Source organism: Solanum dulcamara, chromosome 11 (genome assembly GCF_947179165.1).
Source record: "Solanum dulcamara chromosome 11, daSolDulc1.2, whole genome shotgun sequence".
Classification (NCBI taxonomy): Eukaryota; Viridiplantae; Streptophyta; class Magnoliopsida; order Solanales; family Solanaceae; genus Solanum; species Solanum dulcamara.
Window position 1 is genome coordinate 61,917,190 of NC_077247.1, and position 17,449 is coordinate 61,934,638.

At 35.7% G+C, this 17,449-nt stretch overlaps 1 protein-coding gene across 4 annotated transcripts; it reads right to left on the minus strand.

Moving 5' to 3' along the window:
* Positions 1 to 438: 438 nt before the first annotated feature.
* On the minus strand, positions 439 to 16,669 carry LOC129874894 (nuclear pore complex protein NUP98A-like). 4 transcript variants are annotated; one of them, XM_055950270.1, is made up of 19 exons: positions 15,450 to 16,669; positions 15,271 to 15,325; positions 15,022 to 15,190; positions 14,650 to 14,874; positions 14,239 to 14,559; positions 13,742 to 13,801; positions 13,297 to 13,517; positions 12,576 to 12,699; positions 12,327 to 12,397; positions 11,609 to 11,720; positions 10,784 to 11,511; positions 10,409 to 10,580; positions 7,887 to 8,108; positions 6,335 to 6,610; positions 5,960 to 6,167; positions 5,694 to 5,853; positions 5,319 to 5,490; positions 2,797 to 3,018; positions 1,632 to 1,804 (listed from the first exon to the last, which is right to left on the minus strand). In XM_055950270.1, the coding sequence occupies exons 12-17, from the start codon at positions 10,473 to 10,475 to the stop codon at positions 5,413 to 5,415; spliced, it is 1,011 nt and encodes a 336-aa protein (XP_055806245.1). In that variant the 5' UTR covers positions 10,476 to 10,580; positions 10,784 to 11,511; positions 11,609 to 11,720; positions 12,327 to 12,397; positions 12,576 to 12,699; positions 13,297 to 13,517; positions 13,742 to 13,801; positions 14,239 to 14,559; positions 14,650 to 14,874; positions 15,022 to 15,190; positions 15,271 to 15,325; positions 15,450 to 16,669; the 3' UTR covers positions 1,632 to 1,804; positions 2,797 to 3,018; positions 5,319 to 5,412. The 4 variants fall into 4 exon arrangements, with proteins under 4 accessions (XP_055806249.1, XP_055806248.1, XP_055806245.1 ...); XM_055950271.1 differs by lacking the exons at positions 12,576 to 12,699; positions 13,297 to 13,517; positions 13,742 to 13,801; ... (3 more) ...; positions 15,271 to 15,325; positions 15,450 to 16,669 and having other exon boundaries at positions 11,609 to 11,715; positions 12,327 to 12,497; XM_055950274.1 differs by lacking the exons at positions 1,632 to 1,804; positions 5,960 to 6,167; positions 6,335 to 6,610; ... (11 more) ...; positions 15,271 to 15,325; positions 15,450 to 16,669 and adding exons at positions 439 to 763; positions 870 to 1,077; positions 1,245 to 1,520 and having other exon boundaries at positions 5,694 to 5,829.
* Between the last annotated feature and the right edge of the window lie 780 nt (positions 16,670 to 17,449).

The following is a 17,449-nucleotide window of genomic DNA, read 5'->3' on the forward strand; positions in this document are numbered from 1 at the left end:
AGTTGGTGATAGATTAGATATGAAACTCGAAAAATCGAGATACTTTAAGTATGTTTTTGACCCTTCACACAAAAAAAACATAATCATCAATACAATCAAAATATAATTCTGATCATAAACAAGCCGTGGAACTCTTGCAGAATGTTATTTGTATAAACTTGGATGGGAATCTTCCAAGTCAACAACATTGAGGGAAAGCATATTTTACAATGGCAATAATGCATGATTTGAGTTTTCAGATCTGTTGGTTCATTAGACTTCTAAGGTAACATCTTAAGCCTCAATACATTTTTGGTTAGGAGAGTATACAAATGAAGAAGGATCTCTTAGTATTTTGGTGATAACATGATACAATAACGACTACATGAATTTTTGCAGCTATCTATTGCACAAGGAATAAAAAGAAGTTAATTGAAGTATAAAATATAACAACGAATGGATCCACGGAGAAAAAGAAACATCTGAGGCAGTAGATTCCACTCTACTTCCAGTGCCACAAGAGTTTAACAATGACGTATTGGGGGAAATATATGGGAAATGGACTGTGACTTCGAAAATGGGGTAGATGCAGTTGCTGTAGAAATTTCATCTGATAGAGAGTCAACCTCTGCTCTTTCCCCTACAAATGTACTTGGAAAAAGGGAATAAAAAAGTTGATCAACAGTTGCTTGGTTAAATACTGGTGATATGAAAGGCCGTGTGTTGTCGATGATACCAAATCCCTGTGTACCGGAAATACCACATGAAGAACCACATTTCTGACCTGCAAAGTCATCCATGAAGTATCAAAAAAGTTAATGAAATACAAGGTAAATTTCTTTGTTAGATACAGATAAGAAAACAAGTTAAGGATACCTTTATCACCTCACTGGTAGTCCTCAAACCTCAACTCCTCCTGGCTTTTATCTTTATAAGTCTGCATTCCACAAATGGATTGAATTTTTGCACCATCAGGTATTGTGCAATCTATATCTGGAGTTGCAATGTATGATGCTGTTCTGCTTCTTTTCTGATTAATACCAAATGCGGACTTTACAAAACCAGAGCTCTTGAGCAAAGGTGCTGTACTTTCTTTTCCTAGTTTGCAAATTTGATCTAAAGATTAAACACTTAGGATATCCAAAAATATGAAGTAGGAATTAAATAGTACTTGGTACTAATATTTAACAAAAGACCAACATGGATTTCAAATCAATGTAGAGCATATGGCAATGCACATTGAACGGACATAAAGTAAAGTAAACCTTTGCTCCCTGATATGGATACTGCTGGTTGGCCGAAGGAATAGGAATCAAATCTTGGGGTGGCAGAGTGTGAGTTGCTTGGAACACCAAATGCAGGAGCTCTTGGATATCCAAGAATGGAGGAGTCTGAGACATTGGCATCCCTCATCAGAGATTCCTTGGCCACGCTGTTAACGTCATATTTCTTTCCAAATGTTTGTAAAGTGGATGAGCCCGGAGATATGCTTTGTGTTCGACTAGATGTAGCATTCATTGCTGCATTAAAGGCTAATGTCCCTGCAGTTAGGTAAACAGATTGCATTTATTTGCTAATCACTAATTAAAGACAACTATACAAGGCATCAATAGTTGGCACAAGAAATCCCACTGAGATATTGCAGTTATTACCGACATTTATGGAGAAAAGTACAGCTCAATGTTCATAGCTACTTTCACAAGGAGCAGATTTAGCTTTTCAGCCAATCCCAAAGCCGCCTCGCTGCTCTAGAAAAGTAAATATGATCTCCCCTTTCATGAAACTGGCAGTATTGGGTGTAGCATCTACATATCTCAATCCTCACCTGGACCACAGGCGATAAAGAAAGCTGTACTTAATCCAATTGGCAGAGAAATCATGGGAATAACATATTCAACGAGTGTATGTAGATCATTCCTATGCAACAGCTTAAGTGGTCTTTCTTCTGAGTGTATTTGGACAGAGCCAAAGAATTCGTTTAATCAACTTAATTACAGGAAGATATGCACATATAAAGGTAGCAATAACATATTTGAAGAAGCAGAATCTGAATCCACATAAGATGAATAAATACCGTGACAATAGGTAGTCAAATTTTTAATTAAGTTACTAGCACTTCGAAAGATTGCACCAAGCTTTAAAATTTTTAAAGTCTAAGGATAGTTTTTTTCAAAGGGCAGTTTAATAAGAGTACTACTAGTATTCCAGAGTAATACGAGTGAACACTATCTATCTGTCCACCTGGTCATTTATGGTAGTCTATGAACTTCTTCCGTTTTACTTTATTAGTCTTAGTTTTCTTTATAGTCCGTTTAAAAGAGAATGTTTCTTTCCTGTTTTGGCAACTCTATAATTCCAACTTTCACATGGCATGATTAAGATCAAAAGATTAAAGCACATTTCGGTATATTCTACATATCTTTATTTCAAGACCACAAGATTCAAAAGTATTCCTTACTTTCTTAAATTCCAGCAAGTCAAAACCGGACAAAAAAATTGAAAAGGAGAGAGTGTAATACCAAGAACTCTTCGCGATAATAAACATGAAAAATTGCTGGAAGTAAAAAGTGTTCTCAATATATAGAAGCAGATCTTCGTGTTCTCAAGTATATATCATGGATATGGAGAAGAATAAATGAAACCACATAAACTATATATCAACTAATTTGAACCAACATATGAGACCCACAAAGAAGCATACACACATTACCAAAAAAGAAGAATACGAAAGGAACATGCCCAGATTCAATTATCAAGAATGCACAAGTGGAGAAATTAAAAAGGATGTTGTTAATATATGAGAACAGTTAAGGATACCTTTATCACCTAACTGGTAGTCCTCAAACCTCAACTCGTCATGGCTTTTATCTTGATAAGTCTGCATTCCACAAATGGATTGAATGTTTGCACCACCGGGTCTTGTACTATCTATCTCTGGAGTTGCAATGTATGATGTTGTTCTACTTCCTTCGTGATTAATACCAAATGCAGACTTTCCAAAACCCGAGCTCTTTAGCAAAAGAGTTGTACTTTCATTTCCTATTTTGCAAATTTGATCTAATTAAACACTTAGGATATCCAAAACTATAAAATAAGAACAAATAGTACTTGGTACTAATATTATATTTAACAAAAGAGCAACGTGGATTTCAGATCAATGTAAGGCATATAGTAATGCACGAACAGTATATAATCTTATATCATCTGCTCCAATACATGAGAAAATGGACAATAAAGTAAGCCTTTGCTCCCTGACATGGATACTGCTGGTTGGCCAAAGGAATAGGAATCAAATCTTGTGGGGGTAAAGTGTGAGTTGCTTGGAACACCAAATGCAGAAGTTCTTGGATATCCAAGAATGGAGGAGTCTGAGACATTGACATTCCTAGACCACATGAGAGATTCATTGGCCACACTATTAACATCATATTTCTATCCAAATTAGATGGTAAAGTGGAGGAGGCCGGAAATATGTTTTGTGTTTGACCAGATGTAGCATTCGTTGCTGCATTAAAGGCTACTGGTCCTGCAGCTGGAAAAGCAGATTGAATTGATTTTCTAACCACTAATTAAAGACAACAACAAGCATCAATAGCTGGCTCAAGATCGGGTTCAGAAATAAGTAATAACACTACCCACCATAAGAAATCCCACTAAGGTATTGCAGTTATTACTTTTAACATTTTTGGAGAATTCAAGATTCCCAAGTGATAATCGAGGCGGAACCTTCCAAAACTTTCAGATCCGGATCCGGAACTACTTCTTCTTCTTCTTTCTTTTTCTTTTTCTTTCCTTTTGCTTGTTTTTCAACGAATACCTCCAGATCTGTTCAGATTTGGCCTAGATCTATTGATTTCCGGCGTCGTCTCGCGGTTTTCCATTTTCCGGCGTGAACAGTGTTTCCGGCGTGAATCAGGTTCTTTTCAACTGGAGTTGGTACCTCCGGTTTATCTATATTTTTGTTCATACACTTATCGTTGCATTTTGCTAACTTTAGATTTTTGAATAATTTATTAATTCCTACATATTTTCGTGGCTTTAGATAGTGATGGTAGATTAAGGTCATGTTCTCATTCAGGGACGGGGTCGGGGACGAGGGTAAGGAGGGGTAAGTGGGTTAAAGGAGCGTCTAGACTGAGAGTTGGTTCTTGGAACATTGGAACGTTAACGGGCAAATCCATAGAGCTAGTTAAAATTCTAAAGAAGAGAAAGATTAATATAGCTTGTGTCCAAGAGACCAAATGGGTAGGTTCTAAAGCTAGGGAGGTAGACGGGTATAAGCTTTGGTTTTCAGGTAGATCGAAATATAGGAATGGGGTAGGCATTTTAGTAGACAATGATCTAAGGGATCAGGTAGTGGAGGTTAGGAGAGTCAACGATAGGATGATGTCGATTAAGGTGGTCGTTGAAGGGAGCACATTCAACATTATTAGTGCTTATGCGCCACAAGCGGGCTTAAGAGAGGAGGATAAGAGTCGCTTTTGGGAGGATTTGGACGAGTTAGTGGGAGGTATACCACCTACTGAGAAGCTTTTCGTGGGAGGGGATTTCAATGGGCACATCGGGTCTATTTCAGGAGGGTATGATGATGTGCATGGAGGCTTTGGCTACGGGGTCAGAAATGTAGGAGGCCTTTCACTTTTGGAATTCGCAAGAGCTTTTGGGTTGGTCATAGACAACTACTATGCGCATATTGTCGTAGCAATTACATATTTGAAGAAGCAGAATTTGAATCCACATAAATGGATAAATTAAATACCGTGATCATAGGTTATCAAATTTTTAATTAGGTCAAAATTAAAGGACTTCAAAAGATTGCACCAAGCTTTAAAACTTTAATTGCTAACAGTCCAAGGACAGTTTCTCTTCTTTTTTTCTCAAGAACAGTTTAATAAAGAATACTACTAGTATTCCGGAGTAATCTGAGTGCACCCAATTAATACCAAGAACATGGGAAATTGCTGAAAGTAAGAAGTATTGGCAATATATAGAAACAGATAAGAAGGAGAAATTAAGCCACATAAACAATACATCAACTAACTAGAACCAATATGCAAGACCCACAAAGAAAGCATAAACACGGAACCAAGAAAAAAAAAAGAAGAAGAAGAAGAAGAAAGAAAGAAAGAGAGGAACATGCCCAGATTCAGTTATCAAGAATATGCAAGAATGCAAGAAAGTGGATAAACTAAATTCTCATATATAGAACCAACATGCAAGATTCCAGAGACCACATAAAGAAGAATACGAAAGGAACATGCCCAGATTCAGTTATCAAGAATGCACAAGTGGAGAAATTAAAAAGCATGTTGTTAATATATGAGAACAGTTAAGGATACCTTTAGCACCTAACTGGTAGTCCTCAAACCTCAACTCGTCATGGCTTTTATCTTGATAAGTCTGCATTCCACAAATGGATTGTATGATGCTGTTCTACTTTCCTTTCTGATTAACCAAATGCAGACTTTCCAAAACCAGAGCTATTGAGCAAAGGTGGTGTACTTCCGTTTCCTGGTTTGCAAATTTGATCTTAGATTAAGCACTTAGGATATCCAACAATATAAAATAAGAACAAATAGTACTTGGTACTAATATTTAACAAAAGAGCGACATGGATTTCAGATCAATGTAGAGCATATAGTAATGCACATTGAACATTATATAATCTTATAGCATCTGCTCCTATACATGAGAAAAAGGACACTAATGTAAACCTTTGCTCTCTGACATGGATACTGCTGGTTGGCAAAGGAATAGGAATCAAATCTTGGGGTGCCAAAGTGTGAATTGTTTGGAACACCAAAGGCCGTGTGTTGTCGATGATACCAAATCCCTGTGTACCGGAAATACCACATGAAGAACCACATTTCTGACCTGCAAAGTCATCCATGAAGTATCAAAAAAGTTAATGAAATACAAGGTAAATTTCTTTGTTAGATACAGATAAGAAAACAAGTTAAGGATACCTTTATCACCTCACTGGTAGTCCTCAAACCTCAACTCCTCCTGGCTTTTATCTTTATAAGTCTGCATTCCACAAATGGATTGAATTTTTGCACCATCAGGTATTGTGCAATCTATATCTGGAGTTGCAATGTATGATGCTGTTCTGCTTCTTTTCTGATTAATACCAAATGCGGACTTTACAAAACCAGAGCTCTTGAGCAAAGGTGCTGTACTTTCTTTTCCTAGTTTGCAAATTTGATCTAAAGATTAAACACTTAGGATATCCAAAAATATGAAGTAGGAATTAAATAGTACTTGGTACTAATATTTAACAAAAGACCAACATGGATTTCAAATCAATGTAGAGCATATGGCAATGCACATTGAACGGACATAAAGTAAAGTAAACCTTTGCTCCCTGATATGGATACTGCTGGTTGGCCGAAGGAATAGGAATCAAATCTTGGGGTGGCAGAGTGTGAGTTGCTTGGAACACCAAATGCAGGAGCTCTTGGATATCCAAGAATGGAGGAGTCTGAGACATTGGCATCCCTCATCAGAGATTCCTTGGCCACGCTGTTAACGTCATATTTCTTTCCAAATGTTTGTAAAGTGGATGAGCCCGGAGATATGCTTTGTGTTCGACTAGATGTAGCATTCATTGCTGCATTAAAGGCTAATGTCCCTGCAGTTAGGTAAACAGATTGCATTTATTTGCTAATCACTAATTAAAGACAACTATACAAGGCATCAATAGTTGGCACAAGAAATCCCACTGAGATATTGCAGTTATTACCGACATTTATGGAGAAAAGTACAGCTCAATGTTCATAGCTACTTTCACAAGGAGCAGATTTAGCTTTTCAGCCAATCCCAAAGCCGCCTCGCTGCTCTAGAAAAGTAAATATGATCTCCCCTTTCATGAAACTGGCAGTATTGGGTGTAGCATCTACATATCTCAATCCTCACCTGGACCACAGGCGATAAAGAAAGCTGTACTTAATCCAATTGGCAGAGAAATCATGGGAATAACATATTCAACGAGTGTATGTAGATCATTCCTATGCAACAGCTTAAGTGGTCTTTCTTCTGAGTGTATTTGGACAGAGCCAAAGAATTCGTTTAATCAACTTAATTACAGGAAGATATGCACATATAAAGGTAGCAATAACATATTTGAAGAAGCAGAATCTGAATCCACATAAGATGAATAAATACCGTGACAATAGGTAGTCAAATTTTTAATTAAGTTACTAGCACTTCGAAAGATTGCACCAAGCTTTAAAATTTTTAAAGTCTAAGGATAGTTTTTTTCAAAGGGCAGTTTAATAAGAGTACTACTAGTATTCCAGAGTAATACGAGTGAACACTATCTATCTGTCCACCTGGTCATTTATGGTAGTCTATGAACTTCTTCCGTTTTACTTTATTAGTCTTAGTTTTCTTTATAGTCCGTTTAAAAGAGAATGTTTCTTTCCTGTTTTGGCAACTCTATAATTCCAACTTTCACATGGCATGATTAAGATCAAAAGATTAAAGCACATTTCGGTATATTCTACATATCTTTATTTCAAGACCACAAGATTCAAAAGTATTCCTTACTTTCTTAAATTCCAGCAAGTCAAAACCGGACAAAAAAATTGAAAAGGAGAGAGTGTAATACCAAGAACTCTTCGCGATAATAAACATGAAAAATTGCTGGAAGTAAAAAGTGTTCTCAATATATAGAAGCAGATCTTCGTGTTCTCAAGTATATATCATGGATATGGAGAAGAATAAATGAAACCACATAAACTATATATCAACTAATTTGAACCAACATATGAGACCCACAAAGAAGCATACACACATTACCAAAAAAGAAGAATACGAAAGGAACATGCCCAGATTCAATTATCAAGAATGCACAAGTGGAGAAATTAAAAAGGATGTTGTTAATATATGAGAACAGTTAAGGATACCTTTATCACCTAACTGGTAGTCCTCAAACCTCAACTCGTCATGGCTTTTATCTTGATAAGTCTGCATTCCACAAATGGATTGAATGTTTGCACCACCGGGTCTTGTACTATCTATCTCTGGAGTTGCAATGTATGATGTTGTTCTACTTCCTTCGTGATTAATACCAAATGCAGACTTTCCAAAACCCGAGCTCTTTAGCAAAAGAGTTGTACTTTCATTTCCTATTTTGCAAATTTGATCTAATTAAACACTTAGGATATCCAAAACTATAAAATAAGAACAAATAGTACTTGGTACTAATATTATATTTAACAAAAGAGCAACGTGGATTTCAGATCAATGTAAGGCATATAGTAATGCACGAACAGTATATAATCTTATATCATCTGCTCCAATACATGAGAAAATGGACAATAAAGTAAGCCTTTGCTCCCTGACATGGATACTGCTGGTTGGCCAAAGGAATAGGAATCAAATCTTGTGGGGGTAAAGTGTGAGTTGCTTGGAACACCAAATGCAGAAGTTCTTGGATATCCAAGAATGGAGGAGTCTGAGACATTGACATTCCTAGACCACATGAGAGATTCATTGGCCACACTATTAACATCATATTTCTATCCAAATTAGATGGTAAAGTGGAGGAGGCCGGAAATATGTTTTGTGTTTGACCAGATGTAGCATTCGTTGCTGCATTAAAGGCTACTGGTCCTGCAGCTGGAAAAGCAGATTGAATTGATTTTCTAACCACTAATTAAAGACAACAACAAGCATCAATAGCTGGCTCAAGATCGGGTTCAGAAATAAGTAATAACACTACCCACCATAAGAAATCCCACTAAGGTATTGCAGTTATTACTTTTAACATTTTTGGAGAATTCAAGATTCCCAAGTGATAATCGAGGCGGAACCTTCCAAAACTTTCAGATCCGGATCCGGAACTACTTCTTCTTCTTCTTTCTTTTTCTTTTTCTTTCCTTTTGCTTGTTTTTCAACGAATACCTCCAGATCTGTTCAGATTTGGCCTAGATCTATTGATTTCCGGCGTCGTCTCGCGGTTTTCCATTTTCCGGCGTGAACAGTGTTTCCGGCGTGAATCAGGTTCTTTTCAACTGGAGTTGGTACCTCCGGTTTATCTATATTTTTGTTCATACACTTATCGTTGCATTTTGCTAACTTTAGATTTTTGAATAATTTATTAATTCCTACATATTTTCGTGGCTTTAGATAGTGATGGTAGATTAAGGTCATGTTCTCATTCAGGGACGGGGTCGGGGACGAGGGTAAGGAGGGGTAAGTGGGTTAAAGGAGCGTCTAGACTGAGAGTTGGTTCTTGGAACATTGGAACGTTAACGGGCAAATCCATAGAGCTAGTTAAAATTCTAAAGAAGAGAAAGATTAATATAGCTTGTGTCCAAGAGACCAAATGGGTAGGTTCTAAAGCTAGGGAGGTAGACGGGTATAAGCTTTGGTTTTCAGGTAGATCGAAATATAGGAATGGGGTAGGCATTTTAGTAGACAATGATCTAAGGGATCAGGTAGTGGAGGTTAGGAGAGTCAACGATAGGATGATGTCGATTAAGGTGGTCGTTGAAGGGAGCACATTCAACATTATTAGTGCTTATGCGCCACAAGCGGGCTTAAGAGAGGAGGATAAGAGTCGCTTTTGGGAGGATTTGGACGAGTTAGTGGGAGGTATACCACCTACTGAGAAGCTTTTCGTGGGAGGGGATTTCAATGGGCACATCGGGTCTATTTCAGGAGGGTATGATGATGTGCATGGAGGCTTTGGCTACGGGGTCAGAAATGTAGGAGGCCTTTCACTTTTGGAATTCGCAAGAGCTTTTGGGTTGGTCATAGACAACTACTATGCGCATATTGTCGTAGCAATTACATATTTGAAGAAGCAGAATTTGAATCCACATAAATGGATAAATTAAATACCGTGATCATAGGTTATCAAATTTTTAATTAGGTCAAAATTAAAGGACTTCAAAAGATTGCACCAAGCTTTAAAACTTTAATTGCTAACAGTCCAAGGACAGTTTCTCTTCTTTTTTTCTCAAGAACAGTTTAATAAAGAATACTACTAGTATTCCGGAGTAATCTGAGTGCACCCAATTAATACCAAGAACATGGGAAATTGCTGAAAGTAAGAAGTATTGGCAATATATAGAAACAGATAAGAAGGAGAAATTAAGCCACATAAACAATACATCAACTAACTAGAACCAATATGCAAGACCCACAAAGAAAGCATAAACACGGAACCAAGAAAAAAAAAAGAAGAAGAAGAAGAAGAAAGAAAGAAAGAGAGGAACATGCCCAGATTCAGTTATCAAGAATATGCAAGAATGCAAGAAAGTGGATAAACTAAATTCTCATATATAGAACCAACATGCAAGATTCCAGAGACCACATAAAGAAGAATACGAAAGGAACATGCCCAGATTCAGTTATCAAGAATGCACAAGTGGAGAAATTAAAAAGCATGTTGTTAATATATGAGAACAGTTAAGGATACCTTTAGCACCTAACTGGTAGTCCTCAAACCTCAACTCGTCATGGCTTTTATCTTGATAAGTCTGCATTCCACAAATGGATTGTATGATGCTGTTCTACTTTCCTTTCTGATTAACCAAATGCAGACTTTCCAAAACCAGAGCTATTGAGCAAAGGTGGTGTACTTCCGTTTCCTGGTTTGCAAATTTGATCTTAGATTAAGCACTTAGGATATCCAACAATATAAAATAAGAACAAATAGTACTTGGTACTAATATTTAACAAAAGAGCGACATGGATTTCAGATCAATGTAGAGCATATAGTAATGCACATTGAACATTATATAATCTTATAGCATCTGCTCCTATACATGAGAAAAAGGACACTAATGTAAACCTTTGCTCTCTGACATGGATACTGCTGGTTGGCAAAGGAATAGGAATCAAATCTTGGGGTGCCAAAGTGTGAATTGTTTGGAACACCAAATGCAGTCTTGGATATCCAAGAATGGAGGAGTCTGAAACATTGACATCCCTGGACCACACGAGAGGTTCATTGGCCACACTATTAACGTCATATTTCTTTCCAAATTAGATGGCATGTGGCCGTGCTTAGCATGGGCCCAACACTGCAACTTACATTTATACAATTATACAAAACTAACTTTCACAATAGCCACAGAGCAAAAGGAAATTGAATTAATTTAATCCAACGACATCCAATTCAACTATAAAGATGAAAAGCATTCTGCAACTCTACCTTATTTAAGTCGCCCAAAAATAGCATCCATCAATTGATTTTGCAGATTCTCCGCCTACTGTTTTTTGCACTTCTACTTAGGCAAATATTGATCTGACAAATATACTAATGCATACACATTTGTTAATAAATGTTTAAGTTCACATATACTTTGGATCTAAAGTATAGGTTTTACTTATACTAAGCAATAGTATGTGCAACTTAAAACAAGTTTTTGAAGCTTCTCATGTTCTGACAGCCTATTTCCACCTTGGTAACTCTTTTACGTGCTTCAGTTTACCGCAAGAAAACAACTTCTGATTCTATACATTGAAGAATGACACAGGCCCGTTCTTTTGAGAGCTGAAAAATTCGAAGCTTTCCACCTAAATATATCACACAACCAATTGAACAAACTGAATAATAATAAAGTAGAACACACATTAATCAAGATACAATTTTTCAGAAGGTAAAATCACAAACCATAGCTCTTCAACCACAACAACACAATCTGTGAGTTTCTTCTGGTGTAGCAACTTCTGCATGCTCTTTAGATTTAAACAGACCACAATGAGGATTTTAATCGTCTTCTAATCTTTGAACACATTAGAGAGTCCAATCGCAAGCACAACGAGGAAAAAAGACATAAATTAGCTATCAGGACAGTGGTATTGGATATTTAGCTATAACACTAAAAGCCAATATAAGGATGACAGTCTCAGAATAGCTTTTATCGGGTGTTTGCAACTCATCAAGGGCATAATTCTAATGTGTATGATATAATTTGTAAGATTTGAAACTATCAATCATTTTAGCTTCTACTTATTCCATTTCTTCTAAATGTGTTTGGTATTGTATAACAGCCCAATGGAGTTAGATTTGAGTAAGGTATATGTCACACCTCTGGAAACATCACACCATAAGACATTAGAAGAAGACATGAAATGTTTCGTTGGTAGTGACCTGTAATATGAGTCCGACGTACCAAAAAAACAGAGAATGGAACTTTGTATTTCAAATCTTTGTTCACCATAGCTAAAGAAAGAAGGGAATAGAGGTAGTCCGAGATAAAAGTTATTACAGCCAATGCAAGGAAAATCGTATTGATGTAACAGGGATTGTCCCCAGAAAACTTTTGATCATTCTAGTAGGCCACATCATTGCTAATCTGGATCTCCATATTAATGAAAAGATAACCTACCTCGAAGATGTTGCACATCAGTTGTTTGGATGGTAGAATATTAGATACACCAACTTCTAAGAATGTAACTCCTGTAATGCAAAAAATAGCTAAGAACAATCACGGGGGCATTCTTATTATAATGTGAAAAGATAGAAGAACACATGCCAAAAAATATTCGAATCTTTGTATAGTTTACAGAAACTATGATACTCAGCTATAACACTTCAATTAATTGCTCGCAATCAGAACTCTAATTCTCAATATAACCACTTGCTGCTAATCCCGGATCAGATTTTTAAGCATGCCACATGTGTCCAAAAGAGAAATATCTTGAGACTACAGACTTTCTCCAATCCAAGAATACCTTGGGGATCAAATTCAAAAAGTAGTCCTGAATATAAGATACAAAAGCATCACCAATTTACCAGGCACATGAGTGTTCACTTAAAACTTGTACAAAGATGATATTAGTGAAGTAAATCAACCAAGCAGACTGCAAGTAAAGGAATGAGAAATGGAAGTAATTTAGAGAAAGGGAGCAAAACATTTTCTGGGAATTTGAGCAACATAGCCACCGTCTGTAAAAATAACAAAGAACATAGCCACTGCACAATTGGTTGCATATGAAAATTAACAGGTACTCATGAAAGTCAGTATATATTTAACGAGGTAAACAAAGATAGCATAGAGCAAACTAATTGGTGACCCTTAAAAAAGTGGTGCTGATTTAGGGAGTGCTAATGATACCTTTGTGTATTCTCATTTAAAAAAAACATAGTACTATGGTACAAACTAAATGAAATCCCACTATCAAACCGAAAAGACAACAGGTTTATTTCCAGTTTTATTCTTATTTCTTCCTTCTTGCATGTCATCTTCACACTCTCTTCTCCAAATGTTCAAATACATAAGTAAATGATCTGAACCCAGAAGAATAGGGGTTTCACAGTTCTTCAACTTTCTTCAGTTTCAACTTTTAAGCACTTACATCAGAAGTTAGGAATAGGCATAGAGCCTTTCTTGTAGTATTGCTTTCTGGCACTTCAGCTTCAAATTGAAAACAAGCCTAAGTGCCCCCCCATTGCTTTTACACTTTTCCGATTTTTGGGAGTTCTACATCCTGCAGCAAAAGCCGTCTAAACAGAAAGTTCCTTTGGCTTCAACCTGAAGGATAGATCGAGAACTTTCCTATTCATCCCACCAAGTAGTCTGGGAAAAAAATTGGAAAAGAAAAGGGAAATAGTTTCCAAAGAGAAAAAGCTGAAAAACTGGCAACTGCTTTACGGAACTGAAGAGACTATAATATTCTGTGGACTTACTCTAATAACAATTGAATGGAAGCAAGTTAAAGATTAAAGAACAATTCACTTGAAATGTTAACGGGGCTGTCTTAGAGATCAATGTAGTTCATAAAAATAGAATTTGAAACTTACATTCCTCTCATGCATCGCCAATTCACCACCAGCATCACACCTTTTTGCAGAAAATTCTCCCTACAAAAATTTACTTATCATAATTTTTTAAGTTATGGTTTCAAGCTAAATACATTTCAAGAAATAAACTTCTAAAAGGAGGAATATGTAAACTACAACGTTGAAAAGAAGAATTAGAAAAGGGGAATGGGATTAATCAAAAAATCATTTTATGCTCCTCAATTCTCACTAACTCTCCAGCTCCGCCTATTTTCACGTCCTTAGAGGGAAGGGATGATCGACCAAAAGGAGAAATAGAAAGAATTATAAGTATTGTCCTGGTTCATCTCTTCCCTTTTTAAGTACAGTATCCCCATTGCACGTGTTAAGCACAGTACTGCAAGCTTTGAGAAGCCCCGTCAAATTAGTACACTTATACTATTATTAGTTTATTATAAAAACACTAACTGCCTCCAGTATAATCACTCGCAAACTTATGCATAGTGAAATTAGTGTACCTTAAAAAGTAAATCGCTTGCTACTTAATGGAGAAGCTTCGCATCGGAAACATTGAGAACTTGACCACCAATATATCCTTTTTCCAAGATGAACCTTGCACCGTACCAGATAGACAAAGCATAGCTGGAGTACATAATAGCAAAATGTTTATGTAGCAAAATGCGACCCAAGACCTAATCTACTTGCCAGCCCTTCATTTGAACCTGAATGGTAATCTTTAATTAGGGACTCGTTATAGCTGGCCACAACTTGCTTTTCCTCTGTAAAAGATGCAGCCTGAGAAGGAAACAAGATACATCTCATCTACTGGTGGTTATTTTCTGAAAAGAAAGTGAAACAAAAATTGTTTTACCCCCAATATAAATTTCATCAGAGCATGGGCATCACAATAATTTAAACTTATGACATACCATTTTAAAGGAGCCAATTGTCTGTTCAACCACCGTTGCTGCCTTGGCATAAGCATCTTGTCCACGGGACACCATCCTAGATAGGATGAAGGACATCACTCCACCAAAGATGACGACAAGTAGAGGAATGATGGATAACATAACAAGTGTGAGAAGCCAGCCTTTGGTAAATGCAATGACAAAGCCCGCAAGGAATGTTGATGTCAGCTATACAAATTTCCCTACCTGCCACAGTTAAGGAAATAATATCAAGAATAGAAAGAGCAATCATATCCTCACAAAGGATCTTTTATGTAGAAAGCAAATTACTATGTAGTGGTTTCACAAAGAAGGGCTTAGTAGAGTAGCTTTTCAGCATGAGTACCTACTCACCCATGGCGTCTTGTATAAGAAGAGCATCACCAGACATCCGCCCCCCCCACCTCTCCCATATTGGTTTCCTTATCATAGAAAGCTAAATCTTGCCGCAAAATAGTTTTCAGATAGAGACTCCTTATTCGAGAAGGTTGTCTTTCACCAGAGATCATCCAACAAGGGACCTCTAAACAGCACTCATATTAATTTAACTTCAATAATAATTCAAAATTGCCTATGCTTAGTAAAGGCGGAATGAGAACTTACAAAAAAATGCAGCTGGCCACAATCCCAAAGCTAAGTAGACAAATCTCAATGAAACCTATATGAAATTACACAGATAATTAGAAGATCTCATTTTCAGGAGGGAACTACTCAATCAACAATAGATAAAATAAGGACTTAGAATATTTAAAAAATGTTCAAAGCATAACCCTGGAGACTACCCCAAGCACATCTTTGTTATTTTGATTTTGTCTGAAGGAGTCGGTCCATTATCCAAAAAGACTTGTCATAATGGGCAGGGACAATCCCCATTGCCGATAGTTGCAATAGTTTCAACGATCATCAAAACTAAATCAGTGGAATCAACAAAGGAGAAGAGCTAGTAAAAGGTAACTGTCTCTGTTTGTTTGGTCTTGTCCGCATCTTGTTGTCCTGAATTGTTTTCAGCCAGAATTTTCCCTCCTGATTATGAGGAGGCTTCATTGAGTCTTTTATTTCCCTTCAAACCGTTCCCTTCGGTCATAATTGTGCCATTGTTAAAGAGTAATTTTTTTTTTGTCACAAAACCAATTTACACCTGTCGTGGCAGGCTAATACTCAGACCTGATTTATTCAGTAATTAGTAATAAGTCTCTGATTTATTCAGCTTGATGAAAGCAGAGTGAAAAAATAATCATGAACAAACCAACTCCAATCCCCTTTAAAGTTGATATCAACGAAGGAAACCATCATAATACAATGAATTTAGTTGTTTCTAAATAGGTTCTTAAATTTCAAATTTTACCTAATAGATTATGATTTTTCTAGCTAAGACATTTTCTCAAACACCTGGTGAACGCCAGATATCTTTAAACAGGAAAACCACACAAGAACGTACTTCTTCGCGATACTAAAACATGGGAAATTGGTGAAAGTAAAAAGTGGTGTCAATATATAGAAACAGATTAGAAGGAGAAATTAAGCCGCATAAACAATATATCAACTAACTAGAACCATATATGCAAGACCCACAAAGAAAGCATAAACACGGAAACAAGAAAAATAAAAAGAGAGGAACATGCCCAGATTCAGTTATCAAGAATATGCAAGAATGCAAGAAAGTGGATAAATTAAAAAGTGTGTTTTTCAATATATGAGAAAAAATTCTTGTTGTCAAGAATCATGGATATGGAGAGACCCCAACATGCAAGATTCCAGAGAAGCTCAAGATTCAGTTATCAAGAAAATTAAAAAACCCAGAAACACAAGACAATATTAAAGGCATAAGGGATGAATATTTACTTACTTGGAGCGGGCGGTAAATATCGACATTTTTTGAGACAACAAAGAAGAACAGACGTCGGTGTTATTGTAAATAAATGGCAATGTGGTGGTATATAAATAAGCTATGCTTCCAAATTAAATTCCTCCCCAAAATTTTTATTTTATTTAATACCTTTTCCAAATTATTTCTTTTTTATTTTTTTTTGTTTCTTCTAATACAAAAAATATATTATATTTAGATTATTAATACTTTATTTATAGAATAACATTTACAAATGTACGTAGCTAAGTTGAAGAATCAATCAAAAGTGAATTAATTTAAAAATTAAATAATTTAACATTAATTAGATATTACAAAACTATAAATCAATAAATATAGGTAACATAGAAATATATGTAGAAGAAAAAGCTGACGCGGCACAGAAAGTGTGCACACTCTTATTAAGGCAAGTGATGAGTGACACGTCATTTTTTAATTGATAACTTTATAATTAGTTAGTACACATAATTATTGATATTAAAACTTATATATATATATTTAATTATTTTCATTTCTTTCAATGTAAAATATTTATTTTAATTTCTTCTCCACTTTAATTTTTTTCTTTCATTATTTCTTATTTTTTCACCTTTAATTTCTTTTAAAAACTTATGTGATTTTTTAAAAATAAAATAATTAAAAAGTATCCTTTATTTTTAACATTTTAATTTTTTTTATGTCTTATTTGAACTTTTTCTCTTATTTTGATATTCATACGAAATTAACCTATTTTAAATACAAGGCATTTGGAGTTAAATTTGAAATCAAATCAAAAGGCTAGACAGAGAAAATAAAATCAATAAAAAAAATTAAAAAGTTTAAATACAAGGAAAAAGAAATTTAATTTTTTTTACGTGTATTCTTCAAGATAAAGAAAATAAGAAGATTTAAAAAGAATTAAAAATTTTTACAAACATA

Bases quoted from the DNA above. Each gene is read 5' to 3' on its own strand.
- LOC129874894 (XM_055950270.1), bottom strand. From the start codon at position 10,475: ATGCAGACTTATCAAGATAAAAGCCATGACGAGTTGAGGTTTGAGGAC. The intron at 8,109-10,408 runs GTATCCTTAACT...TTTGCAAAATAG, and splicing joins CTACCAGTTAGGTGCTAAAG to GAAATGAAAGTACAACTCTT. The intron at 6,611-7,886 runs GTATCCTTAACT...ACCTAACTGCAG, and splicing joins CTACCAGTTAGGTGATAAAG to GGACATTAGCCTTTAATGCA.